This window comes from Chrysemys picta, chromosome 14, assembly GCF_011386835.1.
Source record: "Chrysemys picta bellii isolate R12L10 chromosome 14, ASM1138683v2, whole genome shotgun sequence".
Classification (NCBI taxonomy): domain Eukaryota; kingdom Metazoa; phylum Chordata; order Testudines; family Emydidae; genus Chrysemys; species Chrysemys picta.
In genome coordinates, this window is record NC_088804.1 from 11,085,467 (window position 1) to 11,112,663 (window position 27,197).

General features: G+C 39.0%; 2 protein-coding genes across 2 annotated transcripts in view; both read left to right on the forward strand.

Annotated features, from left to right (window-relative positions):
• MBTPS1 (membrane bound transcription factor peptidase, site 1) overlaps nt 1–17,236 on the forward strand; it is a 44,252-nt gene extending 27,016 nt beyond the window's left edge. The window contains exons 13-23 of the mRNA XM_005306289.5: nt 851–1,039; nt 1,660–1,832; nt 3,422–3,537; nt 6,022–6,178; nt 7,203–7,327; nt 8,488–8,565; nt 10,876–11,016; nt 13,560–13,691; nt 14,267–14,393; nt 15,155–15,285; nt 16,403–17,236. Coding sequence (XP_005306346.1) covers nt 851–1,039; nt 1,660–1,832; nt 3,422–3,537; nt 6,022–6,178; nt 7,203–7,327; nt 8,488–8,565; nt 10,876–11,016; nt 13,560–13,691; nt 14,267–14,393; nt 15,155–15,285; nt 16,403–16,599 — 1,566 coding nt within the window. The 3' untranslated portion in view covers nt 16,600–17,236. The remainder of the gene's footprint in view (nt 1–850; nt 1,040–1,659; nt 1,833–3,421; nt 3,538–6,021; nt 6,179–7,202; nt 7,328–8,487; nt 8,566–10,875; nt 11,017–13,559; nt 13,692–14,266; nt 14,394–15,154; nt 15,286–16,402) is intronic.
• A 4,033-nt stretch (nt 17,237–21,269) lies between these two features.
• The window catches only part of SLC38A8 (solute carrier family 38 member 8), a 34,222-nt gene continuing 28,294 nt past the window's right edge, over nt 21,270–27,197 (forward strand). The window contains exon 1 of the mRNA XM_065566986.1: nt 21,270–21,399. The gene's annotated coding sequence lies outside the window, so the exon portion shown is untranslated. The remainder of the gene's footprint in view (nt 21,400–27,197) is intronic.

The following is a 27,197-nucleotide window of genomic DNA, read 5'->3' on the forward strand; positions in this document are numbered from 1 at the left end:
TCTTATCAGCTTTAACCCAGTGCTTAATGCTATTGCCTGAGATGTGGGAGTCCTGGGTTCAGTCCCCCATCTGCTTGCTGTGGAGAAACAATTTGAGCTTGAGTCTCCCACATTGCAGGAGAGTACCCTAACTACTGGGCTCAACCTCTCCTGCTGAAGCTGTTCCACTTTTTATGAGTAATTAGTCATTGGATCAGGGACTTGAACTTGGGTTTCCCATGTCCTAAATGAGTGACCTAATTACCAGGTGATAGTCAACCTTAACTCTCTTTCCCTGGTCTAGTGACTATTGCCATAAAGACAATGAATAGTCCTTGGGCAGGTCAGTAACGCATTATTACAGATTAAATCTTAAAAGAAGATCGATGCATGTTGCAGTCCTTTTCCAACATCCTGGGCTAACATTAACACTTAGACCAAGTTTGTATAATTTGGGTGGACACCCTTTAGTCATCCCTTTTTGTTGTTGGAGGAAAACTGTTTCTATTAATTATTATTTTTAGTACAGAAGTACCCATTTGTTCTGGTGATTGTACAAATACCTGTTAAAGGCAGCCCAAAAGCTCACTGTCTAAATAATTGATGCATCCGAAGAAGTGGGTATTCACCCACGAAAGCTCATGCTCCAATACGTCTGTTAGTCTATAAGGTGCCACAGGGCTCTTTGCTGCTAATACAATATTTGACTCCCAGACTTCATATTTTATAATTGAGCACAACATGATCTCCAAAAATGTGTTTTTGTTTTTAAGCAGTGTATATAAAATTTAGTAGCTTCTTTGTGACAACAAATATTCCTTCATCAACATTTTAAAATAATTACCAACACTTTCTATTTTCTACTCTGCAGCCAGACTGGCAGCCCTATTTACCACAGAATGGAGATAATATTGAAGTGGCTTTTTCCTATTCCCCGGTGTTATGGCCTTGGTCAGGATACCTAGCAATTTCTATCTCTGTAGCAAAGAAAGCAGCATCTTGGGAAGGCATTGCTCAAGGTCATGTCATGATCACAGTATTGTCCCCTGCAGAAAATGAAGTAAGTTTACTTCATTTCAGTGTTTTATTATGTAGTGATAAATGAATATCCCTCTAAGTGGTTGGTTTAGGTTTATAATCTTGGGTGCAGTTGAATTTGGGGACAAGGTTTAATAGTCTGAGCAAGAAATCTAACAGTTGAGGGCATGATATAAACATGAAATGAATGCACTCAGAGAAACAAAAACCCTATTCACATGGCCAACTCCACAGAGAGATAAGGCTAATATAAATTGTAAGTAAACTGGTGGAATATAGGAAATCTTCAGAGATTGATAATAAATTAGAATTATTTTTTTCTCCAAAAAAAGAACTCATTGTTTTGGAGAAGTCTCAAATGCTTTTTTAAAATATTTTAAATTCTGAGCATAAATGTAAACCACTGAAAATACAAAGGATTTTTTATAATGGGGTTACAATACTTTTGTGATTTATGGGGTTAGACCTTCATCTCTGAACATTCGTTGCTGGCACTGGGAAACTGTTTTAGTGGGTAACTTGGCAAATAAAAATCAAAAATCATTCTTCAGTATTTCTGGACCTTTATAATCCTAAATGAAATTGTAAATACTCTTTTAGGAAAAGCATTTCATTATTTTTGTTTTCCGTTTTTTCTTCCAGTCTAAAAGTGGTGCAGAGCAGACTTCTACTGTGAAGCTCCCAATAAAAGTAAAGATTATTCCTACCCCTCCTCGTAGCAAGCGAGTCCTTTGGGATCAGTATCACAATCTTCGTTATCCACCAGGATACTTCCCCAGAGATAATTTGAGGATGAAGAATGATCCTTTAGATTGGTGTGTCTCTTCTGTTTTATCTGAGAAATCGTAACTAATTCTGTGGGTTTATTTCTTGACTGTATATTAATGACATGCAATACAGTACAACCTCACTATAACACCCTTCGTAATAGTAAACCTTGGGCTATAGCGAACCTGGCCCTTGATCCCATCTCCGGCCCTTCATCCCATCTCCAGCCCCGCCTCCTGCAGCAGGGGGCTGACAATTCCTCTGGCTCCAGGGCTGCAGGGAGGTGGGGGCACAGCTCCTCCTGCTGCCGGAGGAGCTGTCTGCCGTGGCCCCGGGGCCGGAGGAGCTCTCAGTTCTGCTGCGGGGCTCAAGGTGTCAGCCACCCCTTCTCCCCCCCCACACACAGCAGGTTTCTTTCCCTATAACGAACCCCTGGCTATAAGAACCAAATGGCTTGGATCCCCAGGGGTTTGTTATAGCGAGGGTGTATTGTACCTTTATTGTCTAGGGAACACAATCCCACTTCCAGCATAACATGGGGAATTTTATTTTCTAATAATTTAATGGAAAACAATACAGCTTCTGGATGGAGTTTTTGAGCTTTATCTGTGGTTTATTAACAACTTATTTAAATTATTTCCTGGATTTCTGAAGAAAAGTTTGATATCTGTAAAGAATGAAATGTATTTGAAAACTAAGGCTTCCTCTTTTTAAAGTGTTTTGCTCTCATTTAAAAAACAAAACACCTTTACAAATTCAGCTAGATTCATTATAGAAAACTCAAACTGAAGGTTAATTTTTAAAAATAACGTAATAGTTTAGTTTAATTACAGATTGAATAAGGCATTTGCTCAGCTCCTCTATCCTCTTTGTGATAGGGAACTGGTGTACACATTATGGTCTGTGTTGGCACACATCAAAGCAACCTGAGAGATTCCAGACTAGGGCCCCTGCTTTTTGAGAAATGTCTCCATATTGGTCCCTCACGCCTAAAGAAGTTGATGTTAGTACCAAAAAAGGAACTACTCCAGAGTCTGACTTGGGTGGAGACAAGGACTGTGGGCACTGTGTGGGAGGGAGCATACAGTGAGAAAGCAATGGGAACCAAGCAGGTTACAGGTGCTGGGTGTCTTCTGAACAGCTGCCTGGGGAACAGGGATACTCCTGTCTCCCTAGAATGGCTCTTGGCAAGTGGCCAGGAGCTGCTTCCACTGGTTTCAGCAGTTCTCCAAAGTCAGTCCCACTTACTTGCTTCATCTCCTGGTAGCTGGCATTGCTCTCACCCTGTGGGAAGGAAAGTCAGTAAGAGCAGCTGGTTTCGATATGGGGTAATTTTTTCTGTTTGTGATGTGTAAGAAACAGATGCTAATGTATTTCATAAGAGGCCTCAACCCAGCCCTTAATGTTGTTTGTGTAATTCATTGCAGTCTATTACTGCTCTCACAGATGATACAGTTTGCACAGAATTGTGCATAGAGTTGATTATGCATGGAAAATTAGAAGCCATCATTTGAAAATGTCTCTTTTAGAAAAGAAAATGAACATTGACCCTATAACAAGATAATGTAGTTTAGGTTTGTGCATGTGATGTTTACATTTCTTGACCACTATTTTTGTTTACTTTTATTTTTATTAGGAATGGTGACCACATCCATACAAACTTCAGGGATATGTACCAGCATCTAAGAAGCATGGGATATTTTGTTGAAGTTCTTGGTTCACCATTTACATGTTTTGACGCTAGTCAGTATGGTAAGCAGTCATGCATTATTTGTGTTCGGTTAATTTTTTTTAGAAGCTTTCTTATCTTTGTAAGGGATTGAAAAGATTTGAAAAAATACCAGAGAGTACATGCTATTAGAAAAATAACTGCATGCATTATAAATGTGTCTTTAATTTTACAAAGGAAGTTTCTCTGTAGTATTCCATTTTTGGCAGTAAAATTAGTCAATTCTCCTTTCGCTGTATCCAAAAATATTTAATAGGCTGAGAAGGAGGAAAACTCATCATTCAATCTGCCATAATGTTCTGATTTCCCTAGCCCCTATATCGCATTGTATATCGAATCATAGAAATGTATTCTCACTACTTTGTCTGTGGCTGTTGCTTTGGTGGTGAATCTTGGTCTTACATTGTTCATGGGTTTAATTAATATTATGGCAGGCTGCCAAAATCTTCTCAAGGAAGGGAAGTGAGAGAAGAGGAATAGCAATGTTCAACAGTTTACAGTTCATGGAACAAAGAGAAGGCACCTAGATAGCCTTCGGGCATCCCCCCCCGCCAAATATCAAAGGACTGCTGCAAATAAGGAAAGTGTGAGACCTTAAAGAAAAGGTTGCAAGAATCCTTTATCATGGGCAGCGTTAGGCAACCTTAATATAGGGTTTGCTATAATGATAAGTGGAACCACCTTGCATGCTGTCTTCATTTCGCTGCTGGAGAATAGGAAGCCCTTAAGACAAATGCCAGTGTCACATGGACGCTGCCAAACAAGGTTCTCTTGCATGACAGCGAACTTTGTTTCAGCCTTATACATTTAAATACTCTAAATATTAAATTCCTCAAATTGTGTTAATGGAAATCCCTATACAAGTTAAACTGTAACAGCATTCACTGAAAAAGCAAATGGCCTATTGGGCTTTCAGAAATTAGAATAGGACTGTTCTTTTGCATAAATATATAAACTATAAAGGATATCCTATCACATATGGATAAATATACAAAATTACCTTCAGTCAAAAGTGGAAATGAATTTGATGTTCATTCTACTCAACTGTCCAATATATTGAATAGCATTTTCTGTATAAAAACTTCATTTGCAGAAGGGGGAGGAGGTGATGGTATTCTCTTCTGTGTTCTTGGTGATGCTGCAATTTGTTAACACTTCCAGTTGAAATGCTTTTGTCCTATTACCATTTTATATATAACAAAGCAAATAGGAGGGGAAAAAACAATTCCAATAGACAGGTTTGAAAGAAGAGCTCTAGCAATATTAGAAGGAAGAAAGAATAATGTTAATGTACCTCTTATTAGGAAATGTTTTATTACAGAGAGAGAGTGAAGAATTAAGGTGCCTCGATAACTAGTAGCAAATGAACATCTCAATTGTTTATTCCAGGGCATACGAATATATTTTTCCAATTACTTTTCCTGTGGGGCAAATAAGTCACCTTCTTATTTTGTTTGGTTATTTATAATAACATTGTGACATACTCAGGGGCATATCTAAATGAAATAACGAAGACCGTTTTTTAATTTTCTGCAGCAAGAAGTCTCAATATTTTTTTTAATCTGGCTATTATGACTTCACAGCAGCTACAGTAATAAAAGATAGTATTTGAACAGAAGGAAAACATGGCGATAGATCACTAAACTTACAGTTTTCTGTATTAAAGCAAGCAATTACCATTCAAATCTTTACTGTTTCTTTGGCCAGGATTCATTCTTCATTCTTGTATTATCAAGTATAAAAATTAAACTTGTCATCAAAGTAAAAAGCTTTACATATTAAAGGACATCCAATCTATCTCATGTAAAGACTTAATCACCGGTTTGTGTATTTACATTAGAGACGCTACAGAATTCCTCTTCTTCCCCTACATATGCACAGCTTCAAAACACACTGATCCATGTAATATTCACTACTGAGTTGTTTTCATGTTGGTATTTTCTTACACACGTTGTTGAAGCCTTCCTGTTTTAATGGCTGTATGTTCCTGCTCAGGATGGCAAGCCACTGATTTTGTTTGTGAGATTTTAAGGTCTTGTCAAAGGAAAAATCCTGGCTGAAATATAACTATAGAGTCACTATCAGTGCATCTGTCTCCTCCTGGATTTAAGGAAATTCTAAATTGTCCAAAGAGGCCCTAGAGGGCCGGGGCAGAAAGCGGGAACATTGCTATTGCGAAAAATGAGAAATATTATAACTTCCTCTGTAGCATGACACGTTAAAGGAGTTGGTGGTCTTAATCCAGTACCTACATCCTAGAAACCATCATTACAATTGACACTTATTATTGGCATTCTTGAAAGAAATTAGGGATTGAAAGGACATGGAAACTGAAGTACCATGATACTGCTAATGGTGGCTCCTTCAAGTCAGTTTGGAGCATATTGTTAGGACAGCCTAGGCACACTGCACAGATGCTACCTTCTGCATGAGTTCTGTGGATAGAGATAACATTACATTGGTTAGACCGTCAGAGATTATGAATTCTGTTTGCTCTGTTCATATAGGGACCTTACTGATGGTGGACAGTGAGGAAGAATATTTTCCTGAAGAAATCACCAAGCTAAGGAGGGATGTTGATAATGGACTCTCGCTAATAGTGTTCAGTGATTGGTACAACACTTCAGTGATGAGAAAAGTCAAGTTCTACGATGAAAACACAAGGTATTAGTTGGTGGTGGCGGGTCAGCGGGAATCACAACTTAACATAATTGCTCTTTATAAGGAGGTCATCATAAAAAAAAACTTTGTCAATTGTCTTAGATAATGAAGTAACATTATTTTAGTATTTGCAGTGTTTCCCACAATATGTATAAGGAAGGGAATACTGCAGATGCTAAATTCACTTTGTCTTTATCTAATGGCAAATGGGCATGTTTTTAACAGCAATTGCTGTAAATTTATATATAATCTTAAGGCAACATATGTCACAAATATAGAGACTAGTAAAAACAATGACTACTTAAATAAAAAGTTCTCAGTTGTCAGTTTTTGGGAGGCGAGTGGGAAGGAGAACATAGATTATGAATGGTATCAATTAGCTAGATGACCCAGTATTCAAATATCTGAAATAATTCCTATATATTTTATAAAGGGGGAAATACATGAGCATCACTAATAATGAAACATTTAATAAGTCAACTCTGTGTTATTTTTAACCCAGAAATGATCCAACCAACTGTTAACAAACAATATTTTCTTTTATTGGAAATATCAGAAGTTCCTCATTCTTTCGGACAGCTTTTAAATGATTTGAGCCATTGGCTTTTTTCCTTCCTTGCCAAACCAAGTAGACATATGTCAAAATGTTTTATTTCAAGGTGTTTTTTGTCCTGTTCTTATAAAGCACACTTCGTTTCACTGTAAAGCTGGACCACATTGAGAATTTCACATTTGTAATGTTAATTAACTTAGGCTGGGATTTTCAAAGGAGCCTAAAGGAGTGAGGTGCCTATATCCCATAGAAATGCATTGGGATTTTGGCACATAAATCACTTCAGACCTCTTTGAAAATCCTAGTCATAGTGTTCAAACTGTCACTGCCAAATAAGCATTGACATTTATGTCCTTGGTACTGATTGCTTTGGTGCATTCTGAATATCATCCAGGGAGATTTTGGATTTCTGTCATGAAACAAAATTTTGGATCTTCTATACTAATAAGTTGTGCCATGCTCTAATTTTTGTAGGCAGTGGTGGATGCCAGATACTGGAGGTGCTAATATTCCAGCTCTCAATGATCTTCTCTCTGTCTGGAACATGGCCTTTAGTGATGGGCTGTACGAAGGGGATTTTACCATGGCAAACCATGAAAGTAAGTCATGGAATACAGTACTTGACTACTCCAAGAATAGAATGTTCTTTGGGGAAATAGTTATACTTATGGGACATGTGACTTTCAGAGATACTGCAACTCTAACACTCCTATGGAATTATATGAAAAAATCTATTAGATTTTAGATTAATATCTGTATAATAAACTCTGTGGTCTTCTTTGTATTTGCGTTCCAGATGTAGTTCTGAGTGTTTTATTTATTTTTGAATTTGAAACTATAGTTACTGACTAATTAAACATATACAGATATCAAGGTTCAGGTTTGTCCTATTTTAACTTAATATTTTAAATTAAATTTTGAAGTTCTTTCTCTTTAAAAAAAAATTCACATGCGGAGTCACTCCTCAAAACATTCCACTTTTGACACACGTATATAATTTTTAGATGTTCTTTAGGACATCTTGTCCTCTTGGCCTTTGAATTCTCTATCCATAATTGATTGATTTAAATATGTCTACCCATATAGATTGATACGTTTCATTGTTTGAGGTTATAGCTATTATGATGAATGGTCTTGTGGTGAAAGACTCTGGACTGGGGCTCAGGAAAACTGGATTCAGTTTATAGCTCTGCCACAGGTTTCTAGTTGACCTTGGACAAGTCACTTAATCTCCCTTTGCCTTAGTTTCCAATCTTCTACTTGTATGTTGTTTCCTTTTTTTCACACTCTCTGTCTATTCTGTTTATTTAGACTGTAAGCTCTTCAGATCAGGGACTGCCTCTAATTTTGTTTGTACAATCCCTGATTGTTGGCGTGGGCCACTGGAATACAAATAATAACTATCTTTCATAGTGATAACAGCGGCTTGTAGAAGATAAAATAATTAAGCTTCTGTTTTGGGTTTGAGAAAGATTATAACATTATAACTTCTAAAATGAAAGTATACTTGAGTGAAATATATGAAATGAAATATTTGAAACCTTTGCTTGGAAATTCTTTAACAGTTAATTGAAAAAAAAAACTCACTGACTATGCAGATTATATGGTGATTTTAATCAGAATATGAGAACTCATATAAGCATGATTGATGCATTTCTTTTCTCTATTGACCTTCACAGTTAACTGAATAATGGGGAGGGGGGAGGGAAAAGAGCATTCATAGCCTGTGCATTGTAACGTCATATGTCTATTTTTTCAGTGAACTATGCATCAGGATGCAGTATTGCTAAGTTTCCAGAAGATGGCATTGTAATTTCACACACTTTTAAAGACCAAGGTATACCTCTGCATTTCCTTATTTTTATTATTTTTTTATTAATGGTATTTCTAGGTAGGTACACAGGTAAACATTTATAATTGAGTGCAAAAGTTACCAAAAATATGTAGAATAATTCAGTAGATAAGTTGTTTCTTTTGGTATAGCATTTTTACACACAGTTTAGGACACAAGCAATTTATGCAGCACTGTTATAACCAGGTACAGGCATGCTTTTGATATAAGACAGTTATATGCAACTATATACACACACATTTATTTAACACTGCTCTCTCTGTGTATCTATATATATACTTACAGATGTAGCAGAAATTTTATGTGCATCTGGGGGCATAGGTAATTATTAGTGTCCTTTCTGCGTGTGATTTTGTGCAGTTTTAGTTCAGACTGTTTCTTGTACTTTTCAGTTAAAGTGACAGCTGAAGTCTAAATGTCTTTAAACTCAGACTTGGTACTATCAAATTTGACTGTATCTTCTATTTTTTTATATTATCTTTGGCTATATCTCAGTTTAGGATTTTCTTTTCCAAGCCATAAATTGGTGATGCATTTATCTTACAGCTATAGCTAATGTTTTGAACAAGTATCACATTTTGTTGTTAGCAATTATCTTTGAGAACTCATGGAGGACAGGTGAGGTCCCAGAGGACTGAAGAAAGGCAAACATAGTACCTATCTTTAAAAGCAAGAATAAAGAGGAGCTAGGGGATTATAGACTTGGAAAAATACTGGAACAAACTATTAAGCAATCAATTTGTAAACACCTAGAGGATAATAGGGTTACAAGAAATAGCCAGCATGGATTTGTCAAGAATAAATCCTGCCAAATAAACCTAATTTCCTTCTTCGATGGAGTTATTGGCCTAGTGGATGGGGGAAGCAGTGGATGTGATATATCTTGATTTTAATAAGAGTTTTGACCCAGTCCCCCATGATATGCTCATAAGCAAATTAGAGAAATGTAGTCTGGATGAAATTACTGTAAGGTGGTGCATAACTGGTTGAAAGACAATACTCAAAGACTAGTTATCAATGGTTCACTGTCAAAAGTTTGAATGTATCTCACAATGTATAGTTAGTGCCCTTTTGAGTTATGAGTGCCTGATTTTAATAGTTTTTTGCTTTTTTGATAAATGTATCCATACCACCACCTGTCTCTTTGGTTTTTCTTCCTTTCCATTTACAACTAGTTTCAATTTAGGTGCAAATATTCTATTTACAAGCCATCAGTTTAAATAGCTATTAATCATTAGGAGAGTCTCAATCTTGTAAGTGACAAGCACCTGAATATCCTTATAAAGTTGCTTTTTAGATTGTTATTGCAACTGTCTCAGAGGAGATGACTGAGCAATAGCAGAACTTGACAATGAAATCTGGTTTGTTTTGTTTTTTTAAATAGAAACAGAAAAAAGTGAAACTAGGTAAGAGTTAAAACAAAAGAGAAAATAGGAGGAAAGCATGTGAGTTAGGTAAAATTTTCTTTTTGGCATATTTCTCCATTATAAACTTAGTTTTTTGTTCATAAATTGAAAGTTGAACAGGAGTTTAAATACACCAGAAGTTTGTAGTGCATAGATATAATGAGATGCATACATTGGAAAACAATTACCTTTATTCCTCATAACCCCAACTATTAAACATGTTGTATAGGAACATTCTTCAGTTAGAAATTCCATTTTGTTGCTCTTTACAAAGAGAGGGAATGCCTTACTTTAAGACTACTGTATTCTTGCTTCTAATTCCATGAACAGTGCTTGGCTTCTAATAATATTTAAACATGGTAGCCATGTATGTGGATGTTAAGCAAAATGTATTGTAATGGTCAGTGTTTAAATTAGTAGATACTGCATACCCTTACAAGAAATTAATTTCACAAAGTTCCTTTAAACTCTTCATAAAAAATTCACTCTTTCCAATGGGGAAAAAAAACCTTATGTAGAAAACCTTAATTATCTGCTATTTTAAAACTTGGGGAATTGTAGGTGAAATTTTAGGATTTTTCATTAGAGAACGTTAAAGACAGTGAAACACTTGAGTCTTGATTCTGCAACTGCACTAAAGTAAAGAAAATTAAAAACTTAGAGGGGGAATTACAAAACCAAAGCCTTGGAGTGGTTTTATTTGTTGCCAAATTTGTCTAGGAAATCTTCTCATGAATGTAATCTCAAATTAAGAGCCAGACAACTGCATTTATTGAATGTTTATTTATATGTTATAAAATGTGGGGGATTGTGTATCGTGGAGGGGGGGAAGGTTTACATTGCATATGGCTTTTAGTAAAATTTAAAATTCCTTCTCCCTCTGTTCTAGGTCTTGAAGTTTTAAAGCAGGAGACTGCTGTAGTTGAAAACGTCCCCATTTTGGGACTGTACCAAATTCCTTCTGAAGGTGGAGGCAGACTAGTTCTGTATGGAGACTCTAACTGCTTAGATGATAGTCATCGGCAAAAAGGTATATGAACTGAGACATGCAGAATGAATTGCTTTTATATACTGACACCTGCGGTGCTGGCTGGTTTACAGCTCTCATCAGCAAAATTAATATTTGCTATGAAAAAAAATCTAAATGCCACCAATCATAGGACAATCTGATTTCTTCATAGCTGTATTGAATATGCTCTGTCTAGTATATTTGTAAAATCCAATTATGGCTAGAAGAGTGACTATGTAAAATGACCTCATGATATCCAGTAGTTCTGATCCTTGTACTCATACAGATTCCTGTCTATATTCTGAACCTGTTTCTAATAGAACATAGCATTACTTTGAGATATCAGGGTGGATTTCCAGGATTAGGAGTTAAAAAACTTTTTTTTTTTTTTTACTTGTAAATTGAGGGCATGTCTGATTTGGAGTCATTGAGACACAAATATGGTACCCCATGATCCTATTTTTATAGTCATTTGCATAGTATAATTGTCGTTTAAAGTGTATTTTTGCATTACCGTTTTTTATCAGTAGGTCTAGCAAAACTTAAGGACTTATTAGCCTTTATCCTTTTCAGAGCATGTTGCATTGTAGATTTATAATATAACAGGACTTCCCAGCTGTGCTGCCCTATTTTACTCTGCATCTCACACAGAACAGCTATGGGAACTCGGTGAGAAATTAAATATTGCTCCTTGAAGAACCCTTAATTATTTAAATTGATCGGTACCAGGTTCATAGAATCATGGAAGATAGAAGTGTAAAAGACTTATCGGATCACACAGTCTGTTTCCTTGCAAACCATGATTGTTCCTTATGGTCCATTATCGAGTGCTTTGTCTAGGTTATTAAAAGCCTTTACTGCAAGGACAGATATTTTAACAATGATATAAGTCATAGAATTCTGTGCCTTTTGAACACTGATGCTGTTATATTTGGTGTAACTCTTTGTAGCAAGCAGACTGGAAAGCTTTAAATAATTCCATTATATTGGCTTTTAAGTTATGAATTAAGAGCTGTATCTCCTGCTTAAGACATCATTGACCTTAAGCTGTTAAATTCTTCACATATGTGAATATAAATCCTTAAAATGTGGTTGACTGATCTCTTTAAAAATCAAAGGTGAGGGTTTAAGTGATATCAGGATTATGAAGATTAACTTCCATTCCCACCAAACAGCTCTTCAAGCAAAGAAGTTCTGAGATTTTTTTTTTTTTGGCTCTATGTTAAAAACGAATTAGAAGATTCACTTGTCCTTATTCTACAAACTAAAATTTCAGAGAGCTTGAGACCTGTGATCATAATATTAGCAACAGCAAGTTCTACAGCAAGACCAGGACAGTTTTAGAAACATTTGAAACCAGAGCTCATGAGCAGTACTAGAGTGTAAAGAACACTTGGAAAGAAATTTGCTACTGCAGTATTTCCCAGCTTTTTCCATATCACAACCCCCTTGTCCATATTGGGATCACCCTGGGAGCCACCTCACCTATAGCTGGGATGCTGGGGTCTAGGCAGGACCCCCATTCTACTTAGCAGTATGGGAACAGCAGTGGGTCGGGATCTCTGATGTGTTTGGCACACCTCTGTGGAGCATCATACCAGGTTGAGAACCTCTGCCGTTTAGAATCATCTCCCACCAAAAATATACTTTGTCCATGTAAGAAGAGCTGCAACTGTGACTCTGAATGATGAAAGCAAAGTTTTAAGCTTTGTGCCTCCTACATTTGCACATCAGTAAAACTGATAACTTCCATATACGCGCAAATAACCTGCTGTTTTGGGGAGCACCTCACTTGAGGCATCAAAAGCTCTAAGTCAGGGGTCGGCAACGTTCGGCACGCGGCTTGCCAGGGTAAGCACCCTGGTGGGCCGGGCCAGTTTTATTTACCTGCTGACACGGCAGGTTCGGCCGATCGCGGCCCCCAGTGGCCGCGGTTCGCCGTCCCAGGCCAATGGGGGTGGCGAGAAGCCGCGCCAGCACATCGTTCGCCCGCGCCGCTTCCCGCTGCCCCCATTGGCCCGGGATGGTGAACCGCGGCTAGTGGGGGCCGCGATCGACCGAACCTGCCGCGTCCGCAGGTAAATAAAACTGGCCTGGCCCGCCAGGGTGCTTACCTGGGCGAGCCGCGTGCCAAACGTTGCTGACCCCTGCTCTAAGTCTTGCCCAAACCAAAGTTCCCATCCTTGACTCAGTTGCTAAATAACCTACTCTCAGCATTAAGAGCTAAACATTTGTTTAGTTCAGAAAAGAAGAAAATATTTTCCTTTAAAATTGAACAGTTTGTTGTAATTTTGACACTTTAAAACCCACCCCATATGTGAAAACAGGGATATTTTTTCTTAGGTATGCCAAAAGAAACAACCATACTTGTACTACTTGTAAAGCAAAAAGAAAGAGAAAAACTGACCAGGTTTTAAAGCTTTAGGTATTCTATTTAAAACTCAGTCATATTCATTAGTTAAAACTTCTTTATTTAATTTATTTATTTATTTATTTTTCTAAAAGTCCAAACTATCATAATGTGTGTTGTTTTGGGGAACCGGGGGGCCATTAAATCCACACAGACTGCTTTTGGCTACTAGATTCTCTTCTTCAGTACACTTCCTATGGGGTGATGCCACCAAGTCTCAGTCATTCTGAAAACAGACAACGACCACCAACAGGAGCAGGATACTCTCTTCCAGAGAGGATGGAAGGTGAGAGTGTTGGTTACTTAGCAGAGCCTGCTAGTATTTAGTACCAGTTTAATCCTGTGGTACTGCAGGAAATAGGAGTAGCTCCCTGAATGTTCTTGTTTTCTTAACACTGCATTTTCAGAGTATGTACATATTTAAAGACTTCAGCTATTATTAAAATCACAATGCAGTAATTTTAAATATACAGTTTTTGTTATCTGTAGCACTGTATGCAAACAGAATTTGGAGTAGTAGCTCTTGCATATATTCCTAATATATACTGTTCTTCTAAGTTCAAATACCAATTGATAGATACAATATGTATTTAAAGCATTCAGTTTTGTCTAATATGCTGACTAGAGATTTTAAAGTTGCCTGGCAACTGATTGTACATTCACAATTCTGTTTTATAAGATACTTTTTAATTATTTACAAGAATGAGATTTAGCACTAAGGCATGTTATATAAGAAACTCCCTTTCTTAATCACAATACTGTTTGGTATAATACAAATATTAGAAAATCTTACACAAATGTTATGTCCTCATAGTTTGTCAAGTGTAACTCTATCTTTGTCTGTGTAATATGGAATTACAGGTAACCATCTTCATCGGTATTCAAAGGTGCTTGAGGCTCACTTGGGAGATCCAAAACCCCGTTCTCTTCCAGCTTGTCCTCACTTGTCCTGGGCAAAACCACAGCCTTTGAATGAAACTGCACCCAGGTTATTATATTTATTCTTTTAAATATTTTTAATAAGAAATGTTCAGGTTTGAATTTGATCAAAAAGTCACTTAAATCAAATGGTATTTTCTCTGCTTTCTCAGTGGATGACTGAAACTTCTTAAATAGGAGAATAACAAAAGATGAATAATACATAGGAAATAATGGTTAATGCACTTCTGATACAAATTTTTGGCTAACTCATTATTCATACTATAATTTATGAAAGGTAGGGAATTTACAGACATTTCCACAAATAAAATGGTAGTTATCTGAGTGCCCCCAAACTACAATTAATATGATCTTGCAAATAACAGCAATGAAAGTTCATGTTTTTTCAGAAAAATATTTCTAAATCACTTTTTGATTAACTTTACTTTCCAGTGTATCATCTGTTGGTAGTTTAGAAGTAGACAAACCAATATATCCATTAATGGTTCACTAAGCCATTATGGGTAACTTTTGGTAGGCTACTCCTAAGAGACAAATTTGTAGGTAAGTAGATACCTATTGGACTTCATATCTACAGCATTTGATTTGAATTTTGTATTCTTGTGAACTTTGAAACCAATAAAATTAATTGCACAGTAATCTGTGCATCCAATTTAGTGAGTTATTTATTGGTTCAGATTATCTTTTTATATAATTTCTTTGTATACATTTTTATGTAATGTTATATAATTAAATGTATAACATTTCTGCAGAATTTATTGGACTTCTTGGACCAATGTGAAAATGCTTTTATATTTTAATTTCTTCCAGCAACCTTTGGAAACATCAAAAATTATTGTCAATTGATTTGGATAAAGTGGCTTTACCCAGCTTTCGACAGAACCGACCCCAAGTAAGACCTTTATCCCCTGGAGAAAGTGGAGCATGGGACATTCCAGGAGGTAAATATCAATCTGCCTGGGGGGGCAGAGAGACTCAGATTTTACATGTTTTCTTTAAAATGTTTAAAGCGCTCAGAAATGTCAGTGACTGCCACAGTATAAAAGTTTGTCTGTGTTGAAAATTAAAATTAACTTTTGTAAGTTTGTGCTTTGTTCAAAATAAGCTTGTTGTGAATGTTAACAAAGGTGGTTAATTGGAGGCAAAGGAGTACTGACAATTGTTTGTAATAACTTTGTGGCTTTCAGATTGTGTAGGAATTGCTGTTCATGACTTTTAATACCTTCAGTGTAGGGCTAGAAACAATTCAATATTGACTCTTGAAATTTAACAAGTATATGCTATTTTTAAGACTTAAAGATCTATTATAATACTAGTTAAGTTTCCTACCATAAAACTGTGGTTTGGGAAAGAGGTGCTGGTGAGGAATTGTAGAGTAGTTAGCAGAGTCTTCAGTTTGAATATCGTGTATTCTCCTTCATGGGATCTGCCTTCACCGTGACATCATATGCCCTGCAAGAGCCCATTTCAAAGCAGTTTGCTCTTGGTGGAATACACACACAGAGCCTTCAGTTCCAGGGTTTTAGAACTAAGGGTATTAAAAAAAAAAAAAAAAACCCAACCAAGCCCAAAATTATCCTTCTGTTCATCTTTCTACACCATCTTGAGCTGAGTGCAAAACCAATCCTTTCACTGCATCAGAATTTGTAGTTAATGTATTGTTTCCATTTAAAATATATATCTGATAGTAAATTCGTGGTGAAGGTGGGTTTGGTTTTTTTAAGCTTGCTTTTTCTTTTTATAAGAAGCAAGACATTGCTATCTCTGGGGAAAATTTATATACAGATCCAGGCTAGGTCTTCATTTGTCAAAACTAGCTCCAGATGAAATCTCTTGTATTCTCTTGCAGATTTATCAGTCCTCCTCTTCTGCACTAGTTGCTCTGCGTTTATTAATCTGCCTTTTAAAAATGTAATCTGAGTGAATTGGTCTCTGCTTTAGTTAAGAATAGTTACTGCATGGCATGTTCTGTAGATAAAGAATGTAAATGCTGTTGTAAAAGTATTAAAACAGGTACATTTCTTAATTGTTCTCTTTCCCCATCACTCCCTCTGACAGGTATAATGCCTGGCCGCTATAACCAGGATGTGGGACAGACAATACCTGTCTTTGCTTTCCTTGGTGCGATGGTGGTTCTTGCATTCTTTGTGGTGCAGATCAACAAAGCTAAGAGCAGGCCAAAGAGACGGAAGCCAAGAGTCAAGCGACCACAACTTATGCAACAGGTTCATCCACCAAAGACGCCTTCCGTTTGACAGACCACGGTTGCCAAAGATGTCCTCCTCTTATTGGCTGCTTTACTGGACAGGTGGTTGCTCCTGATGACGATTCATCATATATGGTGATTGTAACCAGTGATTCACATGTGACATCATCTCATAGTCTTTGGCTTCTGACAAAAGGGACTAATTTGATCGTATATACATAGAACTACGATTTTCAGCAGCTAAACTCACCAAAGACTTGAACACTGTTTAAAAGCCTGCTCAGTCATTACAAGAGGGGGAAAAGGACCCTTTTTTTTTTTTTTCCCCCCAACTGACCAAACTAAAATTTGTTTGTAAAGGCTATTTTCTATATTTATTTTTGGGGAGAGGGAGAAAAGTCACTTTAAGGACCTCTGCTATTTGGAAGCAAAATCATTTTTTTCAGATGGAATGCAATTTTGTAATACTGTATTGTGACGAAGAGTAGAAATTACATCGTACTCCTTTAACGATGTAAGAGAAACTGAAATTGGAAGGAAACTGGTACAAATCAGCGAGACATATCCGTTAGTTTATTTTTATAAAGCCAACTACCATGATGTTTTGTAATTTTTGGTCATGATTTCACCATTGTTGGTGGAGCAAATTTTCAATAAATATGTTATCTATATGAAGCTGAAAAAAATGTGCCCAGTAATTGCTCTTTCCCATGTCGGCCTGGAGAGCAGGCTGCCAAACTAGAGAATAATTCTGATGCCTATTTTATGTGTCCCCCCCCCCCCCCCCCCCAGCCTCTCAGCCTTCCATTTTGCATATTAGTGAGCAGTGTCATAAAACCAGGGTTTCTGCTCTTAAGTATTTAACCTGACAGCCTCACATATTTTTTATCTTCTGAAAATTCAGTTTAATGTTTTGGAGCCATTCTGAGGGTTTGTCTGCATGAACAATCAGTATGCGGGAAGCTGGGGTATGAATCTATCCTGCACTAGCCTGCCGTGGACTGTCTGTGTGGACTCCGCCGATGTGCATTAACAGTTTGTTAATCATCTAGTCCCCTTTGAAATGGGACTAGATGAAGGCGCATTAACAGGCTATTAATGTGTATCAGCAGGTCCATACAGACAGTTAATGTGCACAGGCTAGTGTGGAGTAGATTCGCATCCCACCTTGCCACAAACTGATTGTTCGTGCAAACCAGATGTTCATGTAGACAAGCCCTGAATCACTAAACCACACCAGGAGATTTTGCTACAATATGCTGTCTCAAGAAGGAGTTACAACTCGGTTAAAAATCTGTAGCGTGGCTAGGATCTAACCATATGGTAACTGAGGTAAATAGCCAAACTAAAACCTTGACTATGTGAAAGTTTTGTTCTTTCTAATTTATGGTCTACTATTTTTGGTACCGGATAGAATTAAGGCCTAGGCACACAGTGCACCTGGCTTTATGACATGCCCTTGATTAACACTCTTGCTGTTGTTAAAATATACCTACCTATTGGAGAAAAGCTACAAAGCTCCCGCCTCTGCAATAATAATACAGCTTTACAGAAAGAGCAGATTGGACAATGTCTATACAAAGAAACTCCTCCCAATATGAGCAGACAACAAGGCGAGGACTACTTAAAGGGAAACATTGAAAGGTTTAGTTTAATCTAAGATGTTTGTCATTGTGTAGGCTAAAAATATAGAAAGTATCTTCTTCTTGGAGTGCAAGTTAATGATAATTTCCCCCCAGTATGAGGGTACTTGCTAAATCTGATTTCTGCTTTGAGACTAGAGTTGGACGTGGTCCTTTCTTCTGTCTCAGTATGAAAAGAGGTGTAAGAAGACATGTTTAAGAGAGGGTGTATGGGATCATCCTCATCAGGGCTGTGGGGCGGAGTTTAATAGAGTTTTACTTACCGTAGTGCAGATAATAAAAGAAATGTCAGCCAACACCATATCAGCATCCGTTGACAAAGTATAACACAACTGTGGACTGCTTCCGGACTCCGCATTAGTACAGGATACCCAAATCTCCTCCGCCTCCTCGTGAGAGGCAGCATGCTTTCTTGAGCTCCCTGGTCTCACTGAAATCAGCTGTTCTGCCTAGCTATTATGATCTCAGCCTCCAACCTTGGAAGCATTTTAGTACTGATTGATTTTAAAAGAAAGAGTGGTACAGTCATGCCCCCTAGTGTGGACACAGTTATCCTGGTTAGGTGGTTTGTACTAGCATAGCTATTCCTGAACAGAAGGGGAATAAACTGTAAGACACCTTTATAGCAGTATAAACTGGGTCCTCGCTAGTGGTTGTCCTGGTATAACTATATTGGTTAAAAAAATCACACACACACCAGCCAAAATAGTTATACCAGTACAAAACCTCTGAGTTTTAGAGAAGGTTGTGACAAGTGGCCTTGCATCAGTTAGCGAAGCATTTTAAGAATGCATTTCAACGGTTGTTCTCCAGTGTTGGAGCAGGAAACTGAGAGCCTGGGTTCTGTTTCCAGCTCTTTCATGACTCGTTGTGTGACATTGGGCAAACAAGGCACTCAGATTCTGTTAATCTATCTATAAAATAGAAATATTATCATCTATCCCTGTGGAGCTGTTGTGAGGCTTAACTCTTGTTTGTATTTAGATTGTAAGCTCTTCAGGGCAGGGATTGTCTCTTATTCCATGTTTGTACAGTCCTAGCTCAATGGGGTCCTGATCTCAGACTGGTGTTCCCGGCACGATGGCAATACACATAACCTGCTTTGAGATCTGTAGAAGACCGGTGCTAGATATGTACAAAATGTCATTGGTCTGAGGAGCCTATAGAACAGCTGTTTGAAAATTTTCTGATGGAACAGTTTTGCAAACACTGAAACATTTTTGTGGAAACACTGATTTTGTGGATGGTTTGTATGGAAAATTATTGAAGCATTTTATCTTCTCTATCTTTTTGACTTATGTTATATTATCAACTCTAATATCTAAGAGTTGAAGTGTTTGACCTGATTGAAAGGAAACTTTTCAATGAGATCAAAATGAAATATTTTATTATTCATTTTGCAAAAAACGCTGAGATTTTCACTTTTCGTCTTGATTCAGGACAAACCCAAATTTCGAAACCTCAGAATTTCTGCAGAATGCAAATTGTTTTTTGACCTGCTCTAGACTATATGAGTTGTGGCACTCCGAAATAAGATTGATGTCATAACAGATGGTCTTTGTATTTAATTATGATCTCTACTGCAGTAGCACCTAGAGGCCCCATATGAAAGCGAGACCCTATTGTGGTAGGCACTTGTACATAATGAAAAGGCAATCCCTACCCTGAAGAACATAAAGTCTTAAAGGCCCTGATCCAGCAAATGCTTATACATAAAGTTAAGCACATGAATGTGAGCAGGGCCCTGGAACCCGGTTAAGCACGAGTCAGTGTTTGCAGGATCAGTGCCCAAGTGGCTAATTTCTGGTTTTATGCACTCAAGTAAACTTTAAAAATTACGCAACACTCTGTTGGTTATCGCTTTTGCTATTATTGAACCCTTACTGAAATAAGAGCCCCCAGCTCAAGCTCTTCCTTCTGCTTGATGCTAGAAATGTTAGTGACAGATGAAATTAGCATTCTGATTTTACTGTGAGATCAAACAAAAAAAGATGTTCATGAGGGAGCAAGCCCCAGCTTAAATGCTTTGGTAATTAGCAGACCTGGGAAGAAATTGTTTACCTAATTACAGGATAATATATTGAAGCTTTAATATCCTGACACAGACTCCCTAGGCCGCTTGCCCAGGGGTTGCATAGGCAGGGACAAAACCCACAACACATTTTTACCTGCTAGATCTGCAGAGGATGAAACCAAACTGTCAAGGATTAAGTGATTGGAAAGTAGATGCAGCTGAAGTTCATTAAAATATAAGGTACAGCGGGCATGCAGCAATAGCAGGAAGGTGGGGCGGAGCAACCTGGATACAAACTGAGAGGCGACTGCATTTCCTTAACACCACAGTGAGTCTGACTGATTTTTACCTATTTATAATTTTAGAAAATCATTCTCCACATTGGTGCCCCTCCTGCAACCTGTCTCTGTGATGTCTATGGGAAAGTTGCTGACTGACAGGGTTACAGTTGAGGAATAATTTTGGGTCTAGTTTACAGTTCTTGATTATTTAACAGAGAGATAAAGAGCTACTAACTTATCTCTAAGTCTGTTGCTCTCCTTCTGTTACCTGCCTGTTATTTATCTGTGATCTTTTGGGGGCAGGGACTTTGCTGCCAGTGTTCGGAGTGCACCTACTAAAGTGGGGGGAGGGGGTATTATTGGAAATAAATAATCATAACCTGGAGTGAAAAAACTCTGCTTTGGTTTTGCTCCTATCCCCAGAAGGGAAGCTGAACTTTGTCAGCTGATTGCTGGTGAGGGGAGATCCCATCCTGCTACTGCACTCTTTTAATGCTGTTTTTACTGCCTGGTTCTTTTTCATGGTTGTGTATAGACCTGTTCTGCCTCGTAGAGACAGATCTAAATGTGGTTGCTAAAAACACCTTTTCTACGTGCCAAGTTGCACATACCTGTAGTGCTATGTCTGGACAGGTAAATGTGAGAGTTGTTCACTGCTCAGCAATAGCTCTGAGTGCCTTGGATGTCTGAACTTGTTTTGAGAGTGTGAATGTTTGCTAGGACACCTGAGGTTATCCTTTTACTCTTACAGTGTCATGGGATCTTAAACCTGAGTGGCACCAAGAGGTTGGGGAAAAACTGGCTCCAACCATGCAGCAACTGCCTAGTGCTACGTACACTTTTTTGTGTTGTCATCCAAACTGAGTCCAAGACTCCGGAGGTGAGACTTGAACCCATGATCTGACTTGAAGGTAAATAAGATTACTACCAACTGTGAACTAGGTATGTGCCATCTTAAAGGCAAACTAAGGCTGAAATGAAAATCAAATGAAGCACAGATCTGAGTGCTGAATTGCCTTTGCTTTCAACACAGCTACGCATTTTAACTAACCTCTTAAAAATACTTTCTCCCTGCTTCCCCAGCAGCCCTGTCTGAAATAATTCCAGCTACTTGCTGGTGTCCCCAGAGTGCTTTGTTCTGTGAACTCACAGATACTGTGTGTTGCAATGAGACTTTCTGTTTCCGTGAGGTCACAGTAGGTTGCCCTTTGGAGATCCCATCTCTGCCAGGAGACTTTCAAAGACAGGAAAAGTTTTTTTTTAAAAGATGAGCTGCTATATTTTGCTCTGCTCAATGTCCCCTCTTGGACTGATGAGTATAGACACATTGTGCATGAAAAGATCAATTTTAACTCTGCAGTTTACCTTTAAGAAATATTTCACATCTTAATAGATGATCTGACAACTCCCTTGTGAAAATGAGCAGTGACAGAAGGACTGGAAATGCCGTCTTTCACAGTGAGAGTTGTGACTTCTGTAACATGTTACCTCCTGCTAACAAGCACATCACAAGTGACGTCAGATGTCTTGTCTACACGCTGCTGCAGTCCAGACTACAGGGCTGTGATTTGTAGAGTGCTCTAGATACCGTGCAGTTAGAGCGCTCTACAAATCATGATCTCCTAGTCCAGATGGCAATGCTGTGTAGCTAAGCCCTGAATCTTTAGTCAGGAGTGTGTGACAACAGCTATTTCAACACACTTTTTTTTTAATCTCTGTTGCTCATTTCAATGGGATGTTGGGTTATAGGTACATGGGGCCCATAAGAATGCAAGCTCCCATGATCATGAATTGCTACTGTGTATATCCAATATCTTTTAAAAGTAAAATATCCTTTGGGATAGTGGGTACTAAAGTTTGTTGCTTTAGTTTTAGCTGGCTTCTCTTTTGAAAGCCAGACATTTTAATCTTGCATCTGAAGAAGTGAGGTTCTTACCCACGAAAGCTTATGCTCCCAATACTTCTGTTAATCTTAAAGGTGCCACAGGACCCTCTGTTGCTTTTTACAGGCATTTTAATGTAACTCTTAAACCATGTCAGCTGCTTGTTATGGCTGCACTATGTTCAGAAGACAAAATCTTGTAATGTATTTGCCCAAAAGACCTCAGCTCAGAGGCACCAATTCCCCCCAGCCCCAGTGAGACCTTGCTTTTTACCTAATTTTCCAGCTGGGTTGACTGAGGAACAGAAAGGTCAGGGGACTTGTCAAAGGTTACGCAGTGAGTCACTGGCTCAGCCAGCATTAGAGCCCAGGTTAAATAGCTTAACCAATGGGAAAGATGTTCTGTAAAATAATTTCTAATTGGGCTGACACTTTACATACCAAATTTCAACCCAATGCAATTATAAATTGCTGATGCACCAAGCTCCCTGTGGGAGCTGTGATGAAAAGATCCAACTCCATCTCTATTGCTCTAGCCAAGCCCAAATTGTACAATAAAAGACTTTGGCCTATAACTGGGGGAGAACAGGCTGATTAAAAAAAATTACACGTGGTTTGAAATCTAGCAAGTGCAACTACACTCGAATGACTTGTTTTATATCTGTTCAGTGGAAAGCTGGTTCCTGTGAATAGAACTGGGCCCAGCTCCCCTGTCTCAGAGCAGATGAGCCCAATCCAGCCAATTAAAGGGGACTGTGTTACACCTGGGCCTATAGAGGACTGCCAGAAAGCAGGCAATGTGGAGGTAGAAGGACATGATTGGGACAGGCTGTGCGTGGGGAAGGGGAGCCAGAGCAGAGCCAACTCCTGTGGTGGGTCCCTGGAGCGAGGGGCAAGGTGCTCAGGGAAGCAGCCCTGGGGTCTCTGCTCCAGGGAGGGAGCAGAACTGACTAGAACTCTGCCAGGAAGCAGAAGCACTGGAGACCCTGGGAGGGGTGCCCCTGAAGCCTGAGAGCAAAGGGTGAGTTCAAAGACAGGTTTTTGTTTCTTTACTTGCCTGTGTTAAAAGAGACTAAACCTTCTTAAAGGGGACTGGTTTTGGCAGCAAGTGTTGGAAGCTGGGGAGAAGCCTTGCCCCATGATAGACACAATCAGTATCTTTATGCCTGACTTTAGGGCCCAATTTTTGAGTATTTTGGCTAAAGTGTTACTCTCCACACATACACACATGCTGAAATAACAGGGATGCTGTGCACCTTCATTGTCATGCTAGGTCTGTTGTTTGAAGGACAAAATACTATAACACTGTGATGATACTTTGAGATATTAAAAATAACAAACTTCTATAAATGCTGAAAACATCTTGAGCTAGAGTCTGAAAAACTGGTGCCGGGAGATGGAAATTTTTTACAAATTTCCTTTGACTTTTGCTATCAAAAGCACAATGAAAATGGCTATCAACACTTTATTTTGTGTTCTGAAAATTAGGATTTGGATAAATGAAAAATGTTGCTAGATAACGATGGGGGAGAAGCTCTTTTTCTCCCCCCCAATACAAAAAATTACAATAATTTTCTACAACGTTGACAGTTTTTCAACCAACTTTTTATTGAAGAAAACCTTTGGTTTTGTTGAAAAAAAATTTTTTTTTCATTAGTAAGAAGTTCACAAGCTCGACTTAAAAGTTTCAGTGGCGTTGATATCAGACTTGAAGACGAGCTCTGTGTAGCTCAAAATCTTCTTTCAGCAACCGAGGTTGGTCCAATAAGAGAAATTACCTCACCCACCTTGTCTCTGATTGATATCACATCTATTTAGAACTTACAAGAACTTTTAGGGGAGTGATTTTCCTTGTTATGTAGGCAAATAATTATGGATAATAGGTGAAGTCAGGTAAATGAAGGGCAGTAATTTGGACACACCAGAGGCATTCTCTCCCCCCCTCCCCCAATCTATTTCAAAGACTCCCTGCCCCACAACTCCCTCACTCGTGCCAGGGGCTCCCAAACTTTCCTCTCTTCCCCCATGTTATGGTCCCCCCTTTTCTCCCATGCCAGGGGATCTGCGGGACCTCCACATTCCCCCTTCTCCCTATTCCCCCCGCTATAGCGGGTCTCCCACTCTCTCCCTTCATTCTCCCCCATGCCTCCTTTCCCCTTCTCTACCATGCCAGAGGCTCTGTGCGCCTCCCCATTTCCCTTTCTCCCCATGCCAGGGGCTCTGTGAGTGCCACTTCTTCCCCCACATTTCTCATTTCTTTTTTTCTCTGGGTGTAAACATTTTAAATGCCACTGAGAAATGGGCAGAGCTAAAATGTGGGGTATTGTTTTACTGGAAAGTGTTAATGGCTGACCCCAACCATTGCTTTGAGCTGTAGACAGTTAGAGGTGCTTAAAGCTGCTGGGGGCTATCCAGATGCCAGGGCTCCATTTTCCCCCTTTTGCTTTTTCTGTATTTTTTTCCCCACCGAAATCGATACGGTTGTGCCCATTGATGCCAAGAACATTCCCAGAAATTGTGGAATTGATTGGATGTGTCATTCAAGAGTTATCATGTTGTAGTCAGACAGAGAAATACCAATGATTTGAGTGAGAGACCTTGATTTGCTTGGCCAGTTAAGAAGTTAACTGGGGATTAGACGAGATGACCCTTGCAGTCCCTTCTAACCCTCTGATTCTATGAAGACACTGAAATTAAGGCCAGTATACATAATGCAGACCTGGTCTACAGGCATATTTTACACTGATTTAACTATTTTGATTAGGTTTGAGACTTTTTTAACTGAAATAATTAAACCAGTACAGAAGCTAGTGTGGACACAATAATACTGAAATGGCTTATTTCACTAAATTTGCAGTAATAATCTATATTGGTATAAGCACCTTTATAGGAGTATAAGTGCATCCTGACTAGGGGGTGTGGTACCACTTTAACGAGACTGGTTTCAAACTGATACAGTTAAAGCAGCACAAACGCTGTGTATAGACAGGCCCTTCCCAATTGAATAGCAGCAGAACCAGGATTCCTGTGTGACTGCTGCCAGGTCTTCTCTTCTTATAAGTGAACTGAACTAATTCTTAAAATTGCTTTGACCTATACTGTCTTCTGAGTAAGGCTTGTATAACTATATTATTGAGCACAGAGGTGGCTCTTATAAATTCTGCCTTTGTGTGGGTAGTTTTCCTCATCTCACAATGGCTTCTTTTACCAGGGAAATGTGACTGTTTTGTGTTTTTTACAGTATATTTATTGAACTTAATCCATCATCCCATTCAGGAGTGCAATCCGGGGCAGTAGTGGCCACTGGTCGTGTAGATTCTGAGGAAGGTTGGAAGACGGGGGGTGGATTAATCTAGTCCAAAAAAACCCACATATGGTGAAAGTTCACAGTTATTTTTGGGGGGGTCGAAATTTCAGCTAGCTCCACTTGGCACTTCTCATCTATAGACTCAAAGTGCTTCCAAAGGAAGGTGGTAAGTATTGTTTGCCTCATTTTACAGATGGGGAAACCGAGGACAGAGTGGTTACCTGACTTTCCCAACGTCACACAGGGAGACCCACATCTTCTGAATCCTAGTCTGGCACCCTATACGCCATACAACACGCTACCTCCCTAGTTATACAAATGGGTAAACCGAAGAATGAGCAGGTTAAGTGACTTGCCTATGGCAAAATTTGAAATTGGAGCCGAGGAGTCCGGATTTCAAGTCCTTGCTCTCTTGTTTATAATGGAGTAGTGCCCAAAAGCCCCAGCCAAGACTGGAGTCCTACCCACCCATCAGATTCTACTGCAGCAGGGACTTCGTAAAGGTGGATCTAGGGAAAACCATGGATTTAGAAGCTAGCTTTTTAATGTTGTCAGGCTGCAGTAGAGAGAGGGAGCCTGGAGTACTGGGTCTGCTGCAAGGCCTGAGGCCTAAACCAAAGTCAGCAAAAGTCAGGCCCTGCATACAAGTTCGCTGTCCAGTACGTGAACTTGGCAAGGTTGTGGCTGGCGTTGCTAGAACACAGGCACTCCCAAGCAGTACTAGGCACTAGGTATTCACTCAACACATTCCAGAAGGCTAGTACAAGAACACCACAATACAAAGTTATGGTATAAATACACTCTTCGAAGATGATAAAGGGTCAGGGTGGTGTTCAAACCAAAAAGTACAGGGTGTAGTTGGTAATTAACCGTCTCAGAAGGGTAATATGTAGTTTGTTTGTGTCAGTGTATAAAAGAAGGGTCCCAGAAGGACGTCTTTGTCTGGCCAAGGGGGCAGTGGAGAGTCCCGCCGCTGGTCACTTGTGTGTTAGTGTCCCCGTACAGTCAGCCGGGTGCTAGTACTGTGTCTTGAGGGCAATAAACCTGGCCGAGCGCCTTCGCTGCTGAACCAAATCGGCGGTCTTTCTGGGCAGTACTACGAGATCTGCTGAGCCAGCTGTCTGCAGGGCTGGTACAGCATACGGAGAGAGCGCGCGCACACATCCAGCAACTGACAATGCAGGCTACTTTACAACTGCCTTCTGCAGTTTCTTGACACTTCCTCTGAAGTATCTGGTACTAGCCGGTATTGGAGACGGGATCTTGGTTTGATCTGATATGGCAGGTCATCGATATCCCTATGAAGGGCAGACTGCAATTTACTCTTTACCTATCTGCTACTTGTGCTGACTTTCAAAGAGCGTGATAGGCAGCAGCATACTAGCCTTCCATTGTTAAATGTTAGCATGCGTTACTCCAAAGCAACCAGTGGAAAAACAGAAGCCAGGCAGGGAAGGAAATCAGTGTCGCAAAGAAACCCAAACCCGATTGGTATAATATACCACTGGCTTTCAAAGCAT